The sequence below is a fragment of the Camellia sinensis genome, chromosome 10, assembly GCF_055761805.1.
Source record: "Camellia sinensis isolate YWXY chromosome 10, ASM5576180v1, whole genome shotgun sequence".
Lineage (NCBI taxonomy): Eukaryota > Viridiplantae > Streptophyta > Magnoliopsida > Ericales > Theaceae > Camellia > Camellia sinensis.
Genome location: NC_138970.1, coordinates 53,057,709 through 53,083,468, shown reverse-complemented (window position 1 = coordinate 53,083,468; position 25,760 = coordinate 53,057,709). Strand labels below are relative to the sequence as shown.

Genomic DNA, 25,760 nt, shown 5'->3' with positions numbered 1-25,760 from the left:
ATACTACCTAACATTAATTTTAGAGAGATTGTTTATTTTTAAGTTTTTTATCAATGAAAATTAAGTTTTTTTTTCATTAAATGATTTAATAATGTCTTAACAATTTAAGAGTTTTATTTAATATTGCATGAAATTTAATATTTTTATTAAATAATGCTAGGGATCCCAAATGTTTTACTAAATATTAACATTTTTTGTTTTGAAATATGTATGGGTCTTTGATGGTATATGTGCAAAATTTCAGAGGAGAGTAAAATTTCTCATTTGAAAGATAAGGTAATTGATAGGTAATTTTGTCATTTTTGATATTATAGCCTATGAAATTAATTAGCATGACATTAACAAATTTTGTTAAATAACCTAACAAAGTGTAACAGTATGAAAATCTTGATAATAGTTTCAAAAGCAAGAGAGATTAGTGTAATTATTGAAACTACAAGGGAGACCTCTATAATTGTCAGAAACCTCAGGGGAGGTAAATGTGATTTACTCTTATTTTGTTTTTGGTGACCAAATTAAACATTTAGGTTGTATTTGATTACATTTTCAAATCAGTTTTTGAAATGAAAATTTTAAAAAACTTGATTGGTTTACAATTTTTTTTTTTAAAAATACATAATTATTTTCTTTCTTCTCTCTCCTTCTCTCACATCCTACACATCAATCAATCAATTTATTTTTTCTATCTCCTCTTCTTCTCTCACATCTTAGGCATCAATCAATCAATTTTTTTCCCACACCCATCTATTTAACTACAAAAAATAAAAATAAAAATAAATTATAAATCATGCCAAAATTATTTTAAAAATTTACAATCAAACAAGTTTTCAAAATTTATGAACTCTTTTAAAAAATTATCTTTCACTATTGACTCTCAAAACTAAACCAAGCGGAGTGGTTAATTACTATTCTTTTGAGACCCACAATTTATGTTGAAAAAATAACTACAAATGCATTTATTAGCGGTATTTTAAAAATTTTATCATTAATTTTTTTAGGGAAGGTAGGTGTTAAGTCACTTAATTCGTCCAAATAAGATATATATAACACGTATCTTTTAAAAAGTAGGTATCATATAGTATGGACTTAGATTTTTTGTTTTTGTAATTTTGGTCTTAATAATAATTGTGCTCAAAGATTAAAAAAAATAATAATAATAATTTTTAATAGGTAAGCTTAGAAATAATATATGTACAAATAGCACCTCCCAAAGAAGTGGAACATGGCCAAACAACTTTAGCTTTTGTAGGACTCCAAATAAATGTGAAAAAAACAAAACTACCTTCCAAAAAACAGACAAACGTTTGGACATGAAATGGTCACCAACCCATATGCCGTTTCTCAAGCTCATAAAAAGTCTCTCTCATACACAACAAACAAACACCTCTCGCGCACACACACAAACAAACACACAAACAGAGACAATTTGGTATATGTGATGATTTTGTATATGTAAACACAGCAATTGTATTTGCTTTGTTTGGTTTAGATTGTTTTTGTGTAGGTGATTATGGAAAAACAAAGTGATCATGGACCTCTGTACTTTGATCTCAACACCGGAGCCAAGATGCCTTCAGTTGGCCTAGGAACATGGAAAGCTCCTCCTGGTGTGGTCGGTGAAGCTGTCACTGCCGCCGTCAAGGTCTTCTTCTTCTTACATTCAAATCTTAATGTGATGAAAAAATGTTCAAAAATCATGAAAATTAAAAAGATGAAGCATGGGAGATGATTTTTTTTCATAAAGGGAAATTTGGGATAAGCAGGGAAGTTTTAAAAAGATTTTGACAAAAATTTGATGAATAGATTGGAGTAGTTCATATCAGATCAAGTTTTTTATTCAAATTTAGAATCAAACCAAATGAAAAAATTGGTGAAGGGTTGGAGATGGTTTGTGATTACAAATATTGGGTCCAAAGTTTGATACATTTTCCAATAGTATCCTAGATTGTGTTTAGAAATGTAAAATTGTTTATTCAAAATGATTTTTGAGATCTTTCTATGAATACAAGGTCTCAGAATTGTCAATTATGTTGATCCTCAAGTTAGTGGAACTTTTGATCAGAACTATGATAAATCAATCATATGCAATTCAAAATTTTGGTTATTGGGGTTCAAATTTGTGCAGGCTGGTTACAGGCATATTGATTGTGCACGAGCGTATGCTAATGAAAAGGAGGTATGTTTTTTTGTAACCCTGGTTATTTTTGTTCATCATGCTTGTCCAAATTTCATATATGCAATGAATTTTAGTTTTTTTTAGGGAAAAATCCTTTTTACTACTCTCTTCTCTTGTGGTTTTGGCCTGTGCAATTTAGCCCTCACATTTAAATATATACAAACTACCCTCACTTGGTTTTGACTCATCTTATACTTACCTCCCTACCGTCACTAATTACGTCCAAAGTGACAAAAAATTGAGTCACATAGGCCAATTTTGAAACTTGGCACAAAAAACAAAGTCAAGGTCAAATTTCACTATAAAAGATAACTTCACCATTTCATCTTCTTCTCCTCCTCTATTGAAAGCCATAACCTTAACTCACCCACCCCCTCCCACCACCACCTCCAACAACATGCTCCCCCACCGCCCCTGCCACCTCCACCTACCTAACCGCCACCCCCCTCCTTCATTCCCCCACCTGCTACCCCTTCCAACCAGCTCTTGTTGAACCAACACAAGATTTCAAATAAAATTTAAAAAAGGCATATCAATGCATACTTGAATCACACAATGTGTGTATGTATGTGTGGATACATATAATATATATATATATGTAAGTATAAAATGCATACTTGAATCACACAATGTGTGTATGTATGTGTGTGTACATATAATATATATATATATATATATAAGTATAAAATGAAAGTTAGAAAGGATTCCCATTGAGGCGGAAGTGGAGAGGAGGAGAAGGGAGGGAAGGGGAGGATGGGGTAGCAACAAAAGAAGGGGAACGTCTAGGGAAGTGGGGGGTTGCTTGGTGGAGGTAGGGGGCGGTGTGTATATATATGTGTGTGTTTGTGTGTACAATTTTATATGTGATTATCTATCGGTTAAAAATTTGGAAATGTGTGTTAATATGTGGTGTTGGTTTAATTTATGTCAATATATGATTTAATTTGGTTAATATATGATTTAAGTTAGAAATTGTGTATGAGATTTGAGAGAAAGAGAAGATAACAAAAAAGGAAATAGTAAATACATTAAGGTCATTTTATATATTCCATTAACGGAGTTAGCATTGCATTTTGGTCCACAACCACATGAGGACCCTTTGCATATATTTAACTGTCAATAGGATAAAGTGCTATGGGCCAAGAACACGGCTGAAAATGATTGTGCCCCTTTTGTTATTATAACAAGTGTAACCGGGTCTTTCATCTATGCCCAATTAGTCCCTGGATATATATATTCCATCGATTGCATTTTGGTCTAAAACTACATGAGTGCCCTTTGCATATGCTTAAATGTCAATAGGGTAAAGTGCTGTGGGCCAAAAGCACGGATTGAAAAGGATTTTGCCCCTTTTATTATAACAAGTGTATCGGGGTCTTTCATCTTTGCCTAATTAGTCCCTGGGTACATGTATTCCATCCATCTTCCACATATCGGATAATTACTGGGCACAGATCCTGGGGGTGCCCCCAAAGTGGTCAAATGTTTCATAGGAGTTGAACTCGTGACCTTCAATTTCTAAAGTGCTTATCACAGCTGAACTTACCATTTGGCTAGCCCTTTGCTGTTGCAATAAATTTTGAGTTGTGTTGAAACTTTCGAATATGCAGATAGGAATGGCTCTGAAGGAACTATTTTCCACTGGGGTAGTGAAGAGAAGTGAGATTTGGATCACATCTAAACTATGGTATGTTTGAATAATATATAATCAGAGTTCTTATTCTAGTTTTCATTTGATCTCCAAGAGAAGAAAATTTTATGCAGATCTTATTCTACACTTCTGTTGGATCTCTGGATGAAGAAAAATTCATGTTGATAGTCTATCTCATCTTTGATTTTCATATCTCACTTTTAGAATTCTTTTCATAGAATTGAATATTGTTCATCTATTAGCTTAGAAACTCAGTTTGGTTTATCTGTCAATCTATCTGCAAAATGCTTATGCTGCCTACTCTTTTTTACTAGTAACTTCAAATTATACATCTGCAGGTGCAGCGACCATGCACCCGAGGATGTCTCAAAGGCACTGAGCAAGAGCTTAGAAGACCTACAACTTGATTATATCGATCTATATCTCGTATGCATTTTTACCTTCATTCTTGTCAAGGTGCTATAACCTGTCTACAAACAAAATACGAAATCTGCTAAACTTGCTCTTAATTTGGGGCACAACCTATAGAATAGCTTTAAACATTGAAACATAGGACTCTATACTGGACATGTGACGTAGGCTAAGACGAACCATGCATATCTTTGTGTTTGTGTATGATTGTGTTACCCAAAAAACAATGAATTAAGTTTTTATAATTAAAATTAATAATACCCTAATAAAAATTACAACTAGCACAATAGATAAATATAATTAATCAAATAAAAATAATTAAAATAAGTGTCTTAATAACTATGTCAGTTAATGATTTTAGCACAGTAAAAATGTGAAATATAGCTATGTCAATTTAAAATAAAATAAAAAAGATAAGGGAGAGAGAGGCAAACAAATTTATAGTGGTTTGACTTCAACTCGGCCTACGTCCACTCCTCAAGCTTCACTTGAGATTTTCCACTATCTTCTAGCTTTACAGGGTGCTAGCAACCTCTTTACAAATGGAGCAATCTTTCACGGATTTTACACAGACTTCACAAGCCCAAACCCTTACAAATCTTAAGTGATTCACAATCACTCTCAAGATTTCAAGAACATAGTGTTTACAACACTTTTACAAGATGAAATGGTATTTTTGTTTTTAAAGAAAGCTTACAATAAATATCTCTCAAAGATAGATATATAAAATGAAGCTTTGATTTTTTTGTAAATCTCACACAGGAAAGATGGGTTTAAAGCTATAAGACTCAGTGTATAATTTCTAAGAAATAAATGTGAGTGATTATAAATCAAAGAATATTTTTAGATTTTTTTGTAACTTGTTTACATTAGAGACTTTGGTATATATAATGAAAATTATAATCGTTTATAACCGTTGTATTCATTAGAATTTATAACCGTTTATAGTCATTGCAGTCATTTGAATTTATAGTCGTTCTACTTCCATCATTACCAATTTGAATATCTTCCAGTCCATCATTACAAATTTGAATATCTTCCACTTGAACATTTTAAACCTTTTGAATATAATCATTTATGGCCGTTGTACTTCTATCATTACTACCACTTCATCATTACTAATTTGAATGTCTTCCACTTGAACCTTTTGAACCTTTTGGCCTACTACTGTACTAGGCTGTTTGAACCTTTATTTTGGGTTGTTTAAACTCCTAATTTAATTAAATATTAAATACATTCTAACAACATTTAGGACAAAGGTTTAGGTGAGAAATAATGGGACAAAATAAATTTAGATTCTATTTTTCTTTTTCAAATAAATCATCAAAATAAATTTTGATTAAAATATAATTAAATAAATCATCAAAATAAAATTTGGATTCTATTTTTCTCTTTCAAATAAATTAAAATATAATTAAATAAATCATCAAAATAAATAAATCTAACAGATTGTTTTGTTTTACTTTCTCATTTTCTTTTGTTCCATCATAACAAAGAATTTCTACTATGGGTGGTTTTAAATATGTGCTTGTGGTTACAGATGCACTGGCCATTTCGAACAAAGCCAGGCTCGAGCGGGTGGGATCCTGAAGTTATGGCTCCCCTGTGTCTCCCAGAAACATGGGCTGCAATGGAGGGCTTGTATGCTTCTGGACAGGCACGTGCAATTGGGGTGAGCAACTTCTCAACAAAGAAGCTGCAAGACCTGCTCACATATGCGAAAGTTCCACCAGCTGTCAACCAGGTGGAATGCCACCCTGTCTGGCAGCAACCTGCGCTCCACAACCTGTGCAAATCAACCGGTGTTCATCTCTCGGTAATCTCTGAAACAATTTAACCATTCATTAGGGCTGTTTCATGCAACTTTTCTCAAGCTAAAATTGACAATCAAAATGTAGAAGCTAAAAGCCATATTACATGCACTCAAGTATGAGAATCGGTTGCAGATGCTTGTCCAAGCGTTAGATCTTCCTAAACCAAAATATTGGGATATGTATCCAAAAGTTGGATATGGGTATGGGAACAAGCCTTTAAACAGTGATATATATTGTATGTTTTATAATATTCTTAGATAAGATGTCGTATAAAAAAAATGAAATTTATATCACCCATTCATATGAGAAGTTAGAAAAGTTTCTTTACTAGCAAAAGTAAGCGTCTTCTCTTGAAACATCATATAAAACAAGAGCATCCAAGTGTAAATTGGATATGGGTGTTAGACACATATCCCATACCCTTACCCATGTCATATCCGGTGAACACGGTGCAATAGGCTAAGTACATAGCCCATGTAACACAAGCTAAAAGCACTCTTCTCCTAACTTCCAAATAATCAATTTATTTAAGTTATTTTTGCCTTGTAAGTTATAAGTGTAAGTTGCGCCAAATACTCAACACAAATTCACAAAATTTTGAAGGGGAAAAAAAATTATAGGCAGCTCAAATAAAGCTCCATCAAACAGGGCCAATGTTAACAGTAGTGTTAAAGATTAGCTTGGTTGTGCAGGCATACTCTCCTCTGGGGTCTCCAGGGTCTTGGGTGAAAGGCGAAATCTTGAAGGAACCAATATTGGTTGAGATTGCTGAGAAGCTTAACAAGTCACCTGCACAAGTAGCCCTGAGGTGGGGCATTCAAAGTGATCACAGTGTCCTCCCAAAGAGTGTTAATGAGTCTAGGATTAAGGAGAATCTCAACTTATTTGACTGGTGCATCCCTCCAGAGCTCTTCTCAAAATTCGCTGCTATCCACCAGGTGAGTATGCCCCATAATTGCGCACAAATACTTATGCATAATACAGGTAGTACCAGTAATACTATGTGCACAGAAAAAAAATTACAAAAATGTGGCTTGGGTACATTCTGTGTTGTCCTCACTACATTTAGAATAAATCTAGGTCACATATTGATTTTTCTGTACTAACGATACATGTATACAGATTCCAGAGTCGCAATTCTATAAGTAAACAAATCTTGTTTATGTTTGTTGCAGCAAAGGCTCCTCAGGGGGGATTTTGCAGTTCATGAGAGCAAGAGCCCCTACACAAGCCTTCAAGAGTTGTGGGATGGTGAAATTTGAGAGGATAAAATCCATTTTCTTTGTTGTAAAAATAAATTTGGAATACTGTCAACCATTATATTATTTTCACCCATTTAATAAAATTTAGATTGTCATAGTGTATCAAGTTCTTTTTAAATGAAATCAAACCAATGTATTCTATTTGCTTTCTTGTAATCATTGAGTGAGCAAAGTTTTAAATATCAATATCAATAGGAAATAGCAAAATTGGGTTGGATAATCAGGAAAGTCTAGCGGCGCTCTCTTACCAGGCATGATGCTTGAATTTGGTTGTTATTACTATTGCGTAATGCATCTTACCCTTCCTGGAGAAAAAATTTTAAAATTAAATTTAAAAAAAAAGAAGAAGTTGATTAGCTTGGATTTAATCTCACCAGATTCCACAAGACCACAAAAGGAGAGGCCTTTCAGTATTAAAGTAAATAACACTTCCCCAAAACTAGAACTAAAACATTTTTTTTTTAGTAAATAAAATACACTAATTTTTCCGGAGTAATGAATAAATTACAAATTTAACTCTACAATTTTTTGATGTAATTACACTATTCTCTTTGACATAACATTTAGGCCCATATTGTTAGTTATTCATTAGCCAAACGAATTGAAAATAATGTTGTCATCATTTGTAGACTAAAATGACAGCATTTACATTTTTCGTCTAGGTGGAAGCTGGCAGTAGGACTTGCTTAACTGAAATCCCTTGTTATCCTAATCTCCAAACGTTACATGAATCCAAAAACTCATTTTCATATTCGAATAATACACATTGTAATGAGAGTAATTGGGTAAATTTGTTTGGTAAGAGAGAGGGTAATTGTGTCATTTGCATCAAATATATATTTAAAGACACAAAATATATAAGGATAATATATTAAGGCCCGTTTGTTTTGAGAGATAGAATGGAAGGAATTGATAGTGAGGAGATTAATAGTGAGGGGATTAATAGTGAGGAATTGTTAAATTATTTTTATATAAAATAATAAAACAAATAAAAAATATAAAAATTAAACATTAATATTTTTAAAAAAATTCCCAATATAAAAAAAAATAAAAAAAATTCTAATCCCTTCAATCCCCTTTCCTCCTCCTTACTAGTCCCAAGGGATTACTAGTCCCTTCCATATCTCTCAAAACAAACATCTCATTTTCAATCATCTCCTCACTATCAAACCCAATCCCCTCCATATAACTCCAAACAAACGAGGCTGAGTGCTGGTATTAACATCTACTTTTCTTCTTTGAATCCCTCATTTTTTTTCTTTTTTTTTTAATTTTAATTTTGTCTAAACATGAAGTTACATTTTTACCCTCATCCCTAATATTCTAACTCTAATTTCCCAAACACTAACCCTAATTTCCCAATCCCTAACCCACCAACCTTTTCACCACCATCTCTACCGACGACCACCATCGCCACTGCCGTCGGCGACCACCAGTTCCGCAGCGAGCAAGGATATCAACTGCTGCCTCCTCTGCCTCCGCAACAGTAGCAGGAGTTTCCGATGTTAGGGCTTTTCACGCCGCCTCGATCCCCATATTGCCGCTGCTGGTGCAGGGAAAGAGGCGTATTATTGCAATGTAGAAGTTAAGGATAGTTGTGTCAGAGCATCTATCTAGTATCATGAATTACGGGCTTGGGCATTATGGAATATCTGAAATTAAATCTACATATGGCAGTAGTGTTCATCTTTCACCTGCAATTTGCACTATTACCAGGTCAAAGTTAATTGTCTTATCTACATTTAGTTGTTGGTGTTCATCTTTCATCTTTGCTGTTGGGGGGTTTTTTACAGTGGGGTTTACAGTTGGCAATATGGAGGTTGTATCATAGCAGGTTGTTGTTTGGGATTCCCGAAGATTTCAGAGATAGAGTTTCAAAATACCCAAATTATTTTAGAGTTATGGTTGAAGATGATGAAGGTGGCGGAGGATGGTTGCCGATGGGGGAGGTTCTGGAAGGTCACCGAAGGGGTGGGACTGCCTGTGGTATGAAAATTGCAGAAAAAAAATTGGGGGCAAAAAGATGAGGAGTATAATTGGTATTAAGGTAGGAGTTTAAAGAAAAAAAAGGGCGGCTCTATTCACACACCATATTTTATCTCATCTCAAAGGACACCATTATTTATAATTTTTTAATTATAATTTTATCCTTCAATTAAATATCCAAATTGCCCTCATCTTTATTCCATCTCCTTCGTTTGCAAATCCTAAAGAAATCCTTACCGGCGATCACATCATGTGACGTCTCCGCCGTGAAACACCGGTCGATCGCCGTCGACCTCAATGGAACACTCCTCATCGGCAGCTCCTCTTTCCTTTACTTCATGTTCGTCGCCATAGAAGCCGGTAGTCTCCTCCGATGGCTTGTTCTCCTCCTCTCCTTCCCTCTCATTGCAATCGTATACATCTTCGTCTCCGAAGCCCTCGCGATTCCTGCGCTCATCTTCATCTCTTACACCGAACTCCAGATTCGTGACATCGAGCTCGTTTCTCGCGCGGTGCTGCCTAAGTTCTACTTAGAGGAAGGGAGAGAGGGAGAGGGAGAGAGAGAGAGAGCCCTAGGGTTTCCAGATTTAGACGATGAAGAAGAAGATAGAAGATGGGCCAGAGAGGGGTCATAGAGGGGGAGGGGTGGGGGTCAGTGGCCGACGGCTGGTGATGGGTAAGGGTTTGAGTTTGAGTTTGGGTTAGGGTTAGGGTTAGGGTTAGTTGGAGAAGATGAGGGTAATTTGGTATTGTTGAAAAATTAACTGTGTGTATTGAGACAAAATTAAAAATTTTAATTTGTGTATGGTGTGAACTGAGCAAGTGGTGTGCCTTGAGATAAAAAGTGATGTGTAAATAGAGCCACTCAGAAAAAAAAAATGTAGGGGATTCATTTTGCTAGGTGAGAGTTTAAAGAAATGGAGGGACCAGGTAGGTTCTATCATCTCTACTAATACTGTTAAAATTACCATTATTGCAAGTGAAGTCAATACATTAAAACAGTGATGTTTTGTAAATTTTTCCATTACCTCGAGGGAGCTTAGTGTATTTGACTTTCTTTTTCTTTTTCTTTTTTTTCATTTTCATCCCCTCTGTTTGGATGTTCAAATTTATTTATAAAAGAGGATTGCTAAATTCATAAGCTGGACTCCACAATGTTAAGAGAGGCTGTGGATATAATTATAATGACCATGAATAAATGTAAATTTTTCTTTTCCTACTAAAATTCTATTAGAATCAATGGAAAAGGAAATAAAACCTAGCCAAAGGGCAGGATCATTTATTGACCCAAACATTACATCTAAATGGAGAAGCATTCTTTGATCTCCACAATCCTAGATACCAATGGATTACTTTCACTTCTTTCCCATTCTTAGAAATTTAAAAAAAAAAAACAAAAACAAAAACAAAAACAAAAACAAAACAAAAACAAAAATAAAAACAGAAACATGAAGAAATGAAAAGAATCCCATAAGTTGTATTTATTTGTCTCAGCCACAGGCTCTATGAAAACTGCACTGAAAACATCATTTGTTGACATGGTGAAAGAATAATAATAAAAGAAATAAACTCATGAAGGGTTCTCTCCTAAGAATTATCCAGGTAGACAGCATCTAGCAAAGAAATTGTAATACTACTACAAGAACTACAATAGGGCAAAGAAGGGTGACACCAAAATTGACAAGAAACAAGAGGGGCTGTCCTGACGAGTCTCCTCCTGCAGTGCTATTACTCGAGACTGAGGTTCTTGTGGGTGTAATTGACGCCTTTATCACCGTCCACCACTTGCCCACTACCTCTTAGAATCCTATATTTGCAACACAAGGAAGCAAATGCAGGTGTTAAATATAAGCAACATAAATAAGCCTTTGTGCATGCTTATGTGTGTCCAAGAAACTATTATCAAAACATTCCAGTATTCCCAGGCATTCAACAAAAGGTTAAATTCCAATTCTAATGAACTAGAGAGAGCACATAGTGATTGTTGATAAAATAAAATAAAATAAATAAAAAGGGTAAAACCAGCAAGAACATTGGTGTTCAACACCATGCAGAATATTAGGTGGTTAAGGAAAATTTGTTTAAATTCATTAGAAAGAAGTGGCACCAATTGAAGGTAAATTGGGGAAAAACCGCTTGAGATGTATGATAATGTGCATCATAGACTAACTAGTGCACGTGTATGAAGTAATTTGATCCACGTGGAGGGTGGTAAGAGAAATAGAGAAAAGCAGAGGAGAACATGGGTTGAGGCGATGTATCCAACCCTAAGTAATGGGGACAAAGGCGAGTTGAGCTGAGTTGAGTTGAGTGACTATAAGTCAATTAATTGGTGGAACTTTAAAACAAACATTAGAAATAAATTTACAAAATTGATGATCAACTACTTTGGCTAATGCAACTTTGGGTAATAGCTAATGCGCGTGTGATATCAAAATTGATGATCAACTTTACCATGTGTAGTTCTTTGAAACAAGAAACAGATTTGGTGACTCTTGGTGATTGAATCAACCTAAGTAGTCCAAACCAAACAGAGCCTAAAAAATGTTTCACTCATTATCTTATGGACAATGCAAGCAATATCAGTATCAGTAACATCACAATTAGTTAATGTTTCATGAGAAGAAGAGAGTTCTATGATTTGTTAAGCACACGTTCTATTGAGAAAACAAAGGCAAAGTATTCAAGTAGAGTTCTTTATTTTTATTTTCATTTTCCTTTTTCTCGTGTTGCATCAACTAGTTGGGCTCATGCTAGGGTGTTGAAATGCATCGTAAATAATAATATTATTACTGATGCAAAAAATTGGTAAGCTGTAAAAATTAGAAACCCATAAAAACTTGAGAATAAGGTTAAATTAAAGAATTTCCCAAAGTTAAATTAAAGGAAATGCTAACTAAAAAATATTTATGTAACCAAAACACAAGGACAGATGTGCATATGTAGAACAATATTGAAGATTTAGGGGGGGAAAATGGCAAGAAACATAGAATGACCTTGGTACTAGACAAGAACTCATACCCTTAGTGTTGACATATATTGACCGAATCATTTACTATGAATATATGATCTATTGTTAGACTTCAACCCTAGAAGCGTTCTAGAGCTATATGCATCATCTTTGCAAACACTGTCAAACTCCTAAAAGAACTAATTGGACGTTTAAGAAAAATTTACCATTCCCAAGAATGCAAAATCTCTTGTAGAATCAAGATGCTAAAACCACAAAATTTAAATTTGTCTTACCCCAAGTTTTAAGGAAAACAAAGCAAACTTCTCAATTCATTTAGTGATCATAGCAATCCTAACAATCATTTCCACAAGTCATACAGAAAATGGAATAAGAAGACGGATAAGAATTCACATACCATCGTGTTGTCAATAGACCTTCAACTCCTACTGGACCTCGTGCATGAATCCTGCTCGTACTTATCCCAACCTGTCAGCCATTAAATAGAACCAAACAACAGATGAGAGAAGGAAATTCAACTAAGCTGGAGTTCAGCAGCGGGAATGTTGGAAAGATCAGTTACCTCTGCCCCAAGTCCAAAACGAGCACCATCACAAAATCGTGTACTTGCATTGTGAAATACTGCAGCACTGTCGATGTAGAATGTAAAGTGATAATGATTAGCAACATCAAACCTTCAAAATATACTGATCAAAAACAAAATATCAAAAGTGTAAAAACATTAGTTATATAATAATAGAATATGCCCACCTGTCCACTTGACGTAAGAAAAGTTCAGCAGCTTCGGAATCTTCTGTAACAATGCATTCAGTATGGCCACTGAAAAAAAAAAATTAAGATAAATAAATAAATCCCCATATAATATTATAAGTTTCCCAAAATTATTCTACAAACAAACAAAGAAACTGAAAAATGCTGACGTGCCTTCCATGTTTATGTATGTGATCAATAGCAGCATACACATCACTGACAGTTTCAATTGTGCAAGCCCTCGAACTGTACTCATGGTGAAACGATTGGGCCTCTGCAATATCTAATAAAGAGCTCGTTCTTGGTCCACCATATAGAGTAACACCTGCAACGGATAAACTTATGGTAATGAATCTGTTTCTGTGATCATTGAAGGGTTTTCTATTTTCCCATAGTACTTCTTTTGGAGTTATGCCACAAGACTCTGTTATCATAGTCTTGTGATGAACAGGGCCGGCCCTGGGCTAAGACCACTACGGCCTGTGCATAGGGCCCCCAAATTTTGGCCCAAAATAAGGCCCCAAATTTATTAATTTTATATTAGATTAAAAGTTCAAAGCCCAATCTTTTTTTATTGTTTGAGACCCAATCTAAAAGGCCCCTCACAAAAATCTGTCGAGCCAAATTAAATATATATATATATATATATCCAATTAAAATTTTATGTAATTAGTCCAAACAAATATATATGATATAATGAGTCCAAATAGAGTCTAATGTCAAGAATTTAATAGAATAAATAACTTTATCATAATTTTTTTGCCATCTCTGTTTATCATATTTTAATTGAATAATTTTGCCCTAATTTCTTTTCCTTAATTTTTTTGCCCTAATTTTTTTGCCCTCTCTCTTTATCATAATTTAATTGAATAATTTTGTCTTAGTTTTTTCTCCCAATTTTTTTTCAATAATTTGTGTTTTGTTATCAAATAATTAGTGGATTATGATTTGTGTGGATTATGATTAACATAATTATTTCGTTATCAAATATCAGTGAATTATGTTGTTTGTATTGATTATTGCTAAAGTATAAAACAACAAGACCTTATTTTATCTTTTTTGAGTCTTTGTTATGATTTTATTGTATCTTAATATATGAAAATAAATTTTAATGATTATATGTATAAGGAAACTTTTTGTAGCTACTAAATAATAAAAAAATTATTGGTAAATTTTTATTTTATCAGTAATTTTTTTATAAAAAAATATATGTAGGAGGGCCCCATTTTCAAAGTCCGCCTAAGCCCACCTAACCTTTAGCATAATATGCACAAAGTGACTAACCTTAGGTTCCAACCCACAACCTCAATATTAGTTGGGCCGAGTTTTAACCATTGAACCAGTGGTTCACCTTACATTGATACACTTCATAAAGTGAAATTACTTAGTCATACCTTCACATTGGAGTTCTTGAGCAAGCTTCTGGAGCCCACCATTAGTTGACAAATCATTGTGCACAAGAAGTGTTTCCTGATAAAAAGAGATAAACCATGCTAACGGAGCATATAACAGAATTTTGTAAACCATGCATGGGCAAACATATACAAAGCCAAATCTCTGGAAATAAAAACTCGATAGGTACATCCAACAGAGAGAAAGTTGCTCAGTCACAAAGAGTGTAAGCTGAAGATACCATAGCATTACAAGCTGCGGGATAATCTGTCTTTGCATCCAAGACAATGTGCTTTGCCATATCAATATTAGCTGACTTATCAACATAAACATGGCATATTCCATCTGGGCAGCAAAGAGAGCAATTTTACTATAAGCGAAAATCAGTTACGCGTATAGAGTAAGCCATGGATAACAATGGGACAATATCTCTCTACCTGAATGACCAAGAACAGGAATTTTTGTTGAATTCTTTACTTGGGAAACAAGATTATTACTACCTCTAGGGATCACAAGATCTATCACATCGTCAAGCTGAAGAAGAAGAATAAGATTAGTTAAAACTAGAGTCATGTCAAAAACTAGACGAGTGTGCAATCTCAATACCCACCTGGAGCAAATCAGTAATTTCATCTCTTGAAGTCACGAACCCGATAAGTTTTTGACCAACATTATCTGGGATGGCTGCAGTTATTACCTGGAAGAACAAATAAATTTGCAACAAGAAAAGAAAATGAGTTAAAAAATCAAAAAGAGAACTTGATTTATTAAGCAATTGATAAGCTTCTAAAAAATTTGAGATACTGTTGCCTGGCCCTGTGAAATCGGACCTTGTACAAGATTGCATTTGAACGCATTGCTTCTTTCCCTCCTTTCAGTAATAGACCATTCCCGCTCCGAATTGCTAATGAAGCTATCTGTCAAGCAAGTTTAAAAATTACGGATTAGTTGATGGGGAAAACATAAACATGCAAGGAATAAAACCAAAAAAAATGATACGGTCATCAGTTCAAAGCTCAATTAGTAACTTTGACTCATTAAAGGTGTAGTATCATTCTATCAATAGTTATTACAGATTGAAGAAGCACTTGGGCACCAAGGTACCCCATGCGTAAGTGCAAGGCTCAGCATAAGTCAAAAGCCTGAGTAAGATAAAATAGAATCGCCTTGGTGAAATCCTCTGTTAAGTATACTGGAAAAAGAAATAATCCATCGAGCATTTGTGATGACTGTTGCATATTGTACTTGTAAACATGTAAAGAGTAGATATAACTAATTCATGAAATCAAGCACTAGAGATATCTACATTAAGTAGTAAACAATAAGCCCATGAAATCAAAATACCAAAAATGACAAAAGAGTATGATCTATCATACAAGACCATGACATGATGTTGGACATAAGACCATGACATGATGTTGGACATATCAATCAATGACCATTGAAAAATAAAAAGATAAGGATAAAGATAGGCATGCATTTCTTCATCCAGGAGCCTAACTAAAGCGCATGTACCTAGGGGCTTTATGTGTGCTTGACTAGAGTTCTTCCCTAGCATATAGAATGAGAAATTTTGGCTGTGCCTTGATGGTCCTAGGGCATTTCGGGCCTTTTGCTGTTTAGATTATTCAATCCTAGCATTTAAAGAAATAGTAAAAGAAATTATTATAGCCCCTCCAAAAAAAGTGTATATGGCATAATAAAAATTAGCTGTGCATAGATGTATGATAATTCTGTTAAGACATGGTAAATTTATATTTCCAAATTCCAGATCCATGTGACAAAATGTATGTGGCAGGAAGCCTCCTAATTACCCCAAAGTTACAATGTAAAAACGGAAAGGTAAAGTCAAAACAAAAACAAATGCTCAGTTCATCCTTAAATAGTAATTCTCTTAACAACCCTTCAAACATCCTTATCAGTGAAATATACCGGATGATGCTGCAGATAAAGTAATTTTTATTACCTGGACTAGTGCATCTGGTCGGGATTCAAAAACAACCAATAGAACACCCAAAGGACATGATCTCTTCTCTAAGATGAGTCCATCTGCAAGCTGGATGCAAGAACAGTCAAGAGATGTGTCAACAAATCAACAACCAACCCAACCGAGCACAATATATTAAAGATGCTTCCTACATCTTTGTTCATTAAGTTCAATATTTAATTCCATTTATATTAAATGAAAAATGATATACATACATAATTTTCATACCAAAATTAAGACAAGAATGATGTGATGGACTAAGTTCCTCTCCATTCCATGGTTGTAATTGGAGATGTCCATAACATCATCTAAGGGTTGTGAAATAATCATGAGAATTTATCAATATTTTAAATTTAGAAAGAATAATTAAAAACCCTTGGATAGTACAATGGAGATCCACCATTACAACTTTGGAATGGAGAGGATCATAATCCATAATTCTCATACAAAATTTAAGACAAGAATGATGTGGCAATGGTATTCTTGCAATTATGAACCAAAGTGGTGGGTATTTTGATTTCTAATGAATGGCCATAAATAAAACACATCATTCTATATGAGTTTTATGTATACAAATTCTGTTTGTATAGCATTACTCATATTACATATATTTGCACCATAATCTCCAGGTAATGCAGATAACAAAATTTTCTTAAATCAGATTTACTTCAATTTTCTAACAACTGATGGTGGAAAATATGGTATCACAGTGTGCTTGGGATCCTTGAGACAGGTCCTTTAAAGCTTAACCCATGTTAAATATTTCAAAATAGTCTTAAGAACCAAACTTGTGTCCTTGCCTTTGCAAATATCAACAACATAGTTCTATGAAAAATTTTCTCACCTCCATTCGCTTCAAAACCTGACCGATGGGCTCTTCCATCTCTGCAAGTGTACGCATAGATTTTGCAAGAGCAGAGATCTGCAAACAATAAACGGTATCATGAGAACAATTTTTTTATTAAGTACCTCAACTCCCACCAATCACCAATGACCATCCCCCATGTTGTCTCCCAAACACCAACATAAATGAGATGAACCCCTCAGGTGTGCAATAATTGATCCAGAACAGTTTCCAAAAATTAGAATTATGAGGAGAGGAAAAAATGAGTATACCTGACATCTGTTCCTAGCTAAAAGAAAACCAGAGAGTCAAAAAGAAAACAAAATAGTAATAAAATGGAAAGTAATATATTACAAATTGATGATAGAATAGAATTTTATTATTTAACAACTACTTGCCTTCCCAGGCTTCAGGGCCAAACGTGATACCAATGACTTGTCATATCCAGTATTCTCTGCAGCAGAAACATCAACTACATTCTCAGCCAGGATTAAACTTTCATTTGCCTCCAGTGCATCGGCTACATCAAACAATATTTTTGCCCTATCTTCTGAAGATAGACTCTGCAACGCAAAACAGTGATTGAGATTATTCTAGCTGGAAGTCACTATTTTTCCAAAAAAAATGAATAAGAATGCACAAAAAGCTGATTGTAGATGAGGTATAGTGTTTTAGAGAAAATTCATATTGACACAGGAAGCTCTATGCCATGCGTATTCAAATAAGCATGACGTTGTTAACCTGAAGCTTTCTGGAACATTCACGTGCTGCAATTGCCATTTCGCGTGAACCAACGTCTGTAAGAGGAAGCCACGAATGTGCATCTTTATGAAAGAGAGTACCGACTCGTTCTCCACTTAGCACTTTCGTGATGTTATCAGCGATAAAGCCACTTCCAGAAAGAGGGAAACAAATTTAGTGTGTAACCAGGAAATCTACATCTGAGAAACCAGCATGCCTTCTATCCCGTGTAATTAAAACTCAACTTTACAAAGCCAACAATGAATAATCCTTTGCATTATAGAATACTTCATCAGAATGAAATATATGTACATATATATACATATGTAAGAAATGTGCAAAATCAAATTTGATTAATCAACTAGCAATGCAGTATGTTGTGTTCAATAATATCAACCAATTAAAATCGGTAATTATTGCATGCTGAGAAACATGATGGCAACTAGTTATTCTTTTACATATCTGAGGGATGTAAACAATCTTGGAAGACCACAATATAATTCTGATAGTTAAAACGCCTGGACCATGCACCAAGCACCTCCCACTAAATTACATAATTGAGTAAATTGCTTCATTCTTATAAAATTTATTTTAAAATAAAAATAATAATAATAAAATAATAAAAAATAAAGAAAATAAAACAAAACAAAAACAAATAAATTAAAAGGCTAGATCATTGATCCAATTTCTCCAAACAATTGAATTATTAGCCAATATAGCTGCTTCTCTTTTTAAGTGATATATGTACCTTCATCTTTTAAATTAGAAAAATGATATACAAGTCTACTTTCTAAACCCAATTTCTAGACCCAATGATGTGTAAATGATATGATTGGTGGATGATTAGAAAACATATGAGGGAGAGATTTGCCTTTGATATTTTAATACATTGCTATATCATTGGGTTTGAAAAGTTGGACTAATTTTTGGACTTGAATAGCTCTACTCTTTAAATTATTTACTCATATAGTTACTTCTCTTTTCAAGTGACACATGTATCGCAATATTTTTTTCTATTTTCCTAGCAATCTTTTCTTTTTCTGAGACTAGATGTGACAGCTCATCTCCAGAAGAATGATGCACGATTTGGAAAAACTGGAAACAGAAAACAAATAAGCACCAAGCAAAAGACAGAAACTATATTTGTTTGCATTTTATATTCATATTCAGTTCCTAATCCCTTAATTTTGTACAAAGTTATTTGTTTTTTTTCTATAACTGTCATGTTTAGAAATTTTACATTGACTAGAGATCTGCGTTGATGTTTCCTCTTTCCTCATGTTTACAACGATGATTGACTAACATCACTGGCATATATAATGATTGGATACCAAAGATGGAAAATATGCTTGTGTTGGTTCAGATGATAATAATTGTCTAAACTTTGATAATTCTGAGTGTAAACACTTAAAACAAGCATGTCGAATTATACCTGGCAATGATAACGGGGGTACCAGAACGAGATGCACTGATGGCAGCTTTTACTTTCGCATTCATACCCCCTCTTCCCACCCTTGACTTATCTCCAAATGTAATTGTCGCTTCATGTTTTTCTTTTACATATGTATGAATTAGCTTTGAACGTGGATCAATTGGAGGGCCACTATAAAGACCGTCTACATCGCTCAGCAAAACAAGAAGGTCGGCTTTTAGTTCAAGAGCCAATAGAGCGGCCAAACTGTCATTATCCCAAAATATACCAGAAGAGTCCTGCAATTCATGCTTATAATCATAATTAAAAAAAAAAAAAATTACATTATGAATGACAGAACGTATAAATAACCAGTAATGGAAATGAAAACACAAGTAGGATTGGATTCACTTTAACCATTCCTAATTTCCTATGCTATCATTCATGATCTCAAGCCACATTTGATTAGCAAATAAGGGGGTGGGATTGGATTATATAATCCCACAACAAAATAATTATGCATTTAGTTAAACTTTTTGACCTGGGATAACTAATCCTGAGGGAGCCTTTATCCCACATATGTGGGATTATTTTTCCCCAAGCGGAGGGGTAGGATAACTTATCCTGGGTCACAACTTTTGTCTCAAAATTCCAAAAAATGCCTTCCTCGGGATAAGTTATCCCCAGATTGAAATGATAACTTGTCCTACCTAATCCTGTCCGCTAATCAAACATAATGTGAGAAGCAATAGAAACAACTACATTAAGAATAATATCTGTCATTAAGGCCTTGTCCCATTCCCGAAAAAGGAAATAAATAGTAAAGTCAATTTAAATTCAGAGACAGAAGCAAGGATAGAGGAGTTAATTACTGCATACGGAGCTCTCCTAGTACTTATTGCATCATTTTCGTTGAAAATAGGAATACTCCTCAGAGCTAACAATGAATTCACTGTTTGAGATAGCTGGACTCTGAACTCTTGAGACTTAAAATCATTATCTGTCACTAGCAGTTGAGAAGATGTGACATCCAGCTACATAAATAAGGTTGCAACATAAGAACAAACAGATAACAACCAAAACAGACTTGGAAAATGCCTCAAAAATGGCAACATGCAACCTAAACTTTAAACTTTGTTAAGGAACAATAATGATAGGACCAAGAACTCTGACACAGAAAAATAGCAAGTAAAACAATGTGTGGTCCAGATTTATTCTAAGTGTGGATCCCATCATACAAGAGTTGAATCTGGACCACAAATTTTTTCTTGGTATTTTTCTACATCTACATTCTTGAACCCTAGCTTTAAGTAGTTATAGTTTCAGAAAATGCAAAACCCCAAAAAATAAATATAATAAATAATTAATAAATAAATAAATAATTCCTAGTTCTATTTAAAAATGGATAATGAGTAGATTATATTTACACCTGGCTGAACAAACTGTCGTAAAGTGCCATGAGACTATTCTGTCCAACAGCTGCACAAGCCTTTCCATCGAGTTCAACTTGTGGTTTTTGGAGATCAGCAAAACTGAAAGGCAATATGGATTTAAATAATAAATCTTAAAAAATGCCAAAATGAATGCAAAGCCAATACCCATCTCTGCAAACATTTCAAGGATTTAGAACTTTGACGATTTCACAAACTACAATGATCATTATAAGCATGCCAGAGAAGAAAGTAGAGGAACATATCTATGCAGCACCATGTTATTAAATAATTTCAGATGAAAATGCATTTAAGAATAACTCCTATTCGCCAAAGAATTATGATGATTAGAGATAAATAGTTATTGATTCATCATATAAAATTGAATTGATATACTTCTATACAAAAAGGTATAATATGAAAGCACATCACAAAACAAAACTATGAGAACCTGCTGTTGATTAATCTCCGGTATTTAAGCCTTTGGCGGCCGGCTCCAACAGCACCTGAACTCACTAAAATTATATCAAAGCCTTGTGAATTCAGTTCTTCAAGCTGTAGGCATAAAATTTAGAACATATTAATTAGCACCATTGACATAGTAGGCATAGAATCAAATCAAAACTATTGTTTAGAGTTAGAATTTGAAAAGGAAAAAGTTGCTGTTCTGGACATGGTAATGCAACAACATTAGAAAAGACATGATCATATGGCTATAGACAAATTTCATAACAAGCTCAACATATCTATACCTGCTCAAAAATACCACCAACTCTGCCAACTGCCAATCTGCCATCGTCCCTCGTAACAACAGCTGTCCCTACCTGAAGTAATTCATAAAATTTGAAAACCGTTAACATTGATCATAACGAGGATTCCAAAAACACAAGTGTTTCCTTAATGGGAAAAATATATATTTCAAAAACAGTAAAACTAATCACATTCATTCGTAAAGATTCTGCCATGCAATCACTAGTAGAATACGCTATCAAACTATTTCTTAAATTTTAGCATAGAATACCTAAGAGTACAAATTGAGACTACTCAATAAATTATAATGAAAATTTGTCTGAGTGCTAAGAAAAAGGGCCCAAACTCCTTCTAGAGGCCAAAAAATACAAATTAAACAAAAAATAAAAACTCAGATTATATTCTGAACTTCAATTACCTAGCTCAAAAATATAATTAGCCATCCGAATTTTAGGTAAATAGTTGAATTTAGGCCATAAGGAAGTGCAAGTTTTAATTCTAAAATCTAAAAATGAGATTAAAAAAAATGAGATCAAGCTCTGGCAATAAAAAAAATACCCACTTGCTTGTTAAAAACATATATAAAAAAAAATTCCCAATTCAGGGTAAAAAAAAAGCAAACTTCAATTTATCGCCTCTGACCATGTGTTGTGTACCCTAATGTTTGAAAATGACCACATAACCCTCACATGATTTGTGAACTGAAGTACACTGTTAGATCCGTTAATGATTTAATTAAAAAGAATAAAATATCCCTATATTTTCGTCATTTGTTTGAAAGATAAATTTAAACCCGTACTTTATTTCATATGTGATTTACTCCCTTGAATTTTAAAAATGAGCATATAATCTTGTTGTGTCTGTCGCGTGTTTCGGACTTAACTTACTATTAAGTGGAACGAAATTTTAACAAACCACATGCAGGTTATTTCCAAACGTTAGGGTAAACCACAAATAAATGAAATTTGCCCCCAAAAAAATTTACAATCATTGTCTGCCATCATTCATTATTTTACCTAAAGATTAATAAATAAATTAAATTATAAAAAGCACCCGTGATTTCCAAGTTCTGCATTGTTGTCCATGTATGTTATAGATGCCAAACATAAGCAAACATATATAGAACACGCGCACACACACACACATATATATATAATATAAACACATTGAAAAGACAAAAACAGAGTAAATCATTGATAATGTGATAAACTAATACCAAATTTAACGTAGAAACTTTGATTGGGACCGTACATGCAAAACACATACGAAGATTCAAACTAAATAAATAAATTTAAGGATATGAAAATTTGAAATAAAATAAATGGAAATTAATGTTACCTTGATTACTACGCGCTTGACATTCCTGACAAAAGCTCGAGTAGGATCCATGGAGTCGATTCAGAGCAGAGCGAGTTCCGATGGGTCGACTCGGTATCAAACCAAGAGTAGTTTTTTTTATATGAGTGAGTCAACTCAGAGAGAGAGAGAGAGGGAGAGAGACTGTGATGATGAGAGAAATAAATAAATAAATAAATAAAGAGGATTATCCTTTTCTTCAGATACAGGTGTTTTATGTATGCCTAAGTTTGTTTACCACTAGAATTAGTACTCCTTACCTTTCGTGTCGTGTCATTTACTTTTCAAAATCTCATGTTATTTTTTTTTATTATATTACTAATAATAATAATTTTTATTATTATTATTTTCTGGGTTATAAATAAACGGAGTGTTGGCCTTTGTCCCTGCTAGAAAAATAATGACATCTTTGTTTAGGATATGGATTGATTTTTTAATTTTTTAATTTTTTAATTATTTTAGTTTGAGATTAAAAAGTTTTATTCTTTAAATTTTTTTAAATTTTTTTAAGAGAAATAATAAAATGATTATAGTTTGAAAGTGACATTTTATTTTATTTGACTAAAATAGTCAATTTTATCTTATATGATTATTTTAGCCCAAATGGGCCAAACATAGTTTAGGTGGTATGTGCGCACCACCTGACCATATGTCTAATCAATCACAAATTCTTATGTCTCCTCATATTTGTTAATGAAAATTCTACTTACACCACTAATTTAATACCTTATACCTTCAAAATTTAATTTTTTATATTTAATTATTTCATAATTTTTATAACTCCTTTATCACCCTCCTTCTCTTCACATACACAATCCAAAAAAAAAACCGTAACATACCACCATCACCTCCCACCCCCCCTTCCTTCCAACTAACAATCAATGCATTCACACAACACCCATTAAAATTTTCAATAAACTCATGTCGATATGAGCAATCAAAATCAATCCATAGATTGAAAAAACATAAAAACATGGATTCAAGAATTTATATGTTTATTTTCGGTGGAGGATTAAAAAGCCACTTTTTGAGTTTTGATTTATTTTGAATCACATTATCTTTCTATTTTTTTACACTTTCAAAAAAAATTAAAAAATTAACTTTTAATTAACTTCTCAAAACAATCCAGTATGTATATGCATGTAAAAGATCCTCTAGTGTGAAAAATTTGAGATTTGTTGTAGGAATTGCTCGATCGAGACATACCCAATTGGAGTGGAAGTTGGAGTGATCAAAAGTGGGATAAATCTTGAAGCATTGGAGGAGCAAAGAAAGAATCGAAAGTATTTTTGTTTAATTTTGTTTTTGTGATTCTTTTCACTTTTCTCTCTCTCTCTTTGCTATGTTTGGTTGAGGGATTTGGGGAGAGATTTAGAAAGGGAAAAGGAAAAGGTGTGTGAAACTAAGTGAAATATAGGTATGTTTTATTCACATTTCACCTACCTTTTCCATTTTCCTTTTCAAATCTCTCCCCAAATCCCCCAACCAAACACAACATTAAACTTTTCAAATCTCTTTCTCTTATGTTTACTTTCGAAACTCCAAGCCTATTTCTAGGGTTTTTGGATTTCTTGCTTTGAATTAGAGAACTAGGATTTGAAATTAAATACAAGAGTAGCACCGGAATGGGGTTCCATTCGGCGAAGATTTGCTCTGGTGATACCAACAACGACACTTGTCACTTTTCTATAAATCTCTCTGAAGGTTCTTATCTTTGGACTTTGCAGATCTATTTTTATTTTTGATGTAGTTTTTGAAGCCGAAGATGGGGTTGGAAGGGATGGTGGTCGAAGGTGATGGCGGTGGGTGTTAGGGTGTTTTAAGTTTTTGGTGCAAGGAGAAGAAGGAGAATGAGAAAGGTTAGGGATGAAGGTAATAAAAGAATTATAGAAATTATAAAACAAAATAAAAAAGTAAAAAAGAATTATGAGGATGTAAGAAGTTAAATTGGTGAAGTAAGTAGAATTTTTTATTTTTTAATTATCTAATACAAAATTATATATTCTATCCCCATCCGCCAATTAAAACACATGCAGAGCACCACATAGTCTCCCATTCTACCTATACATGTTTGGGATTTACTTTTTTTTTTTTTTTGGGGGGGGTGTCATTGTTTTATTAGCTGAATTTTTTTTTTTTAAAAAAAGTTTAAAAAATTTTGGTCTCTAGATTCTAAAAATTAAAAATTTACCAAAAAAATTCAGGAAAAGCAAATATAAGTAAAAAATAATAGGTTTTTTTGACTTTTTGAATTTTTTCAGAAAAAAAAAAATTAGAGACACATAAGACTGATTGGAAAAAAAAAAAAAAAAATTGACATGGTTTTTTTTTTAAAAATCACTAAAAATAAAAATATATATATTCATAAAAAGAAGTGACTTATTTGGGAGATCCCAAACAGTTTTATTTAAATAAATAAAGAATAAATTATATTTTGTTCCATTTATGTTTTCTCATTTTCATTTTTTTTTTATTTTAGCCCTTAAAGTTTTTCTTTTTCCACTTTGACCTTTCACATTTTAAGTTTTTTTTTTAATTTACCCTTAAAGTTAATTTCTGTCAAAAATTAAACAGAAAATATCACGTTTGTTGCCACATCATTTAAAAATATTCATTATATTTAAGTTTAAGTTTGAGTAAGATGTGTAGGTTAAATATAATAATATATTTCATATCATGTGGTTGCCAATGTAACATTTTTATGTCTAATTTTAGACAAAAGATAGCTTTAGTAGTAAATTGAAAACAAAAACTAAAACATAAATGGTCAAAGTGGGGGGAAAAAATTAAGGGCCAAAATAATATTAAAAAAAGGGCTGTGCCTTATA

The 25,760-nt window shown here is 33.3% G+C and overlaps 2 protein-coding genes across 2 annotated transcripts; one reads left to right on the top strand and one right to left on the bottom strand.

Moving 5' to 3' along the window:
• The first annotated feature begins 1,378 nt into the window (after positions 1 to 1,378).
• On the top strand, positions 1,379 to 7,416 carry LOC114297415 (NADPH-dependent aldo-keto reductase, chloroplastic). Its single transcript, XM_028241836.2, has 7 exons — positions 1,379 to 1,642; positions 2,126 to 2,176; positions 3,787 to 3,863; positions 4,166 to 4,253; positions 5,779 to 6,054; positions 6,745 to 6,990; positions 7,228 to 7,416. The coding sequence occupies exons 1-7, from the start codon at positions 1,511 to 1,513 to the stop codon at positions 7,312 to 7,314; spliced, it is 957 nt and encodes a 318-aa protein (XP_028097637.1). The 5' UTR covers positions 1,379 to 1,510; the 3' UTR covers positions 7,315 to 7,416.
• A 3,338-nt stretch (positions 7,417 to 10,754) lies between these two features.
• Positions 10,755 to 22,974, bottom strand: LOC114297402 (delta-1-pyrroline-5-carboxylate synthase). The gene is made up of 20 exons (XM_028241819.2): positions 22,915 to 22,974; positions 21,579 to 21,650; positions 21,278 to 21,381; positions 20,826 to 20,928; positions 20,269 to 20,430; positions 19,418 to 19,695; positions 17,986 to 18,136; positions 17,643 to 17,807; positions 17,245 to 17,322; positions 16,380 to 16,469; positions 15,244 to 15,330; positions 15,024 to 15,110; positions 14,851 to 14,947; positions 14,655 to 14,758; positions 14,416 to 14,491; positions 13,196 to 13,346; positions 13,022 to 13,090; positions 12,834 to 12,900; positions 12,669 to 12,739; positions 10,755 to 11,107 (listed from the first exon to the last, which is right to left on the bottom strand). The coding sequence occupies exons 1-20, from the start codon at positions 22,963 to 22,965 to the stop codon at positions 11,029 to 11,031; spliced, it is 2,142 nt and encodes a 713-aa protein (XP_028097620.1). The 5' UTR covers positions 22,966 to 22,974; the 3' UTR covers positions 10,755 to 11,028.
• Between the last annotated feature and the right edge of the window lie 2,786 nt (positions 22,975 to 25,760).

Coding starts and splice junctions, on each gene's coding strand:
- LOC114297415 (XM_028241836.2), top strand. CDS start 1,511: ATGGAAAAACAAAGTGATCATGGACCTCTGTACTTTGATCTCAACACC. Junction 3,864..4,165: donor TGGATCACATCTAAACTATG/GTATGTTTGAAT, acceptor ATACATCTGCAG/GTGCAGCGACCATGCACCCG. Junction 6,991..7,227: donor AATTCGCTGCTATCCACCAG/GTGAGTATGCCC, acceptor TGTTTGTTGCAG/CAAAGGCTCCTCAGGGGGGA.
- LOC114297402 (XM_028241819.2), bottom strand. CDS start 22,965: ATGGATCCTACTCGAGCTTTTGTCAGGAATGTCAAGCGCGTAGTAATC. Junction 20,431..20,825: donor ACGACAGTTTGTTCAGCCAG/GTGTAAATATAA, acceptor TTATTTATGTAG/CTGGATGTCACATCTTCTCA. Junction 12,901..13,021: donor TTCTTACGTCAAGTGGACAG/GTGGGCATATTC, acceptor CTACATCGACAG/TGCTGCAGTATTTCACAATG.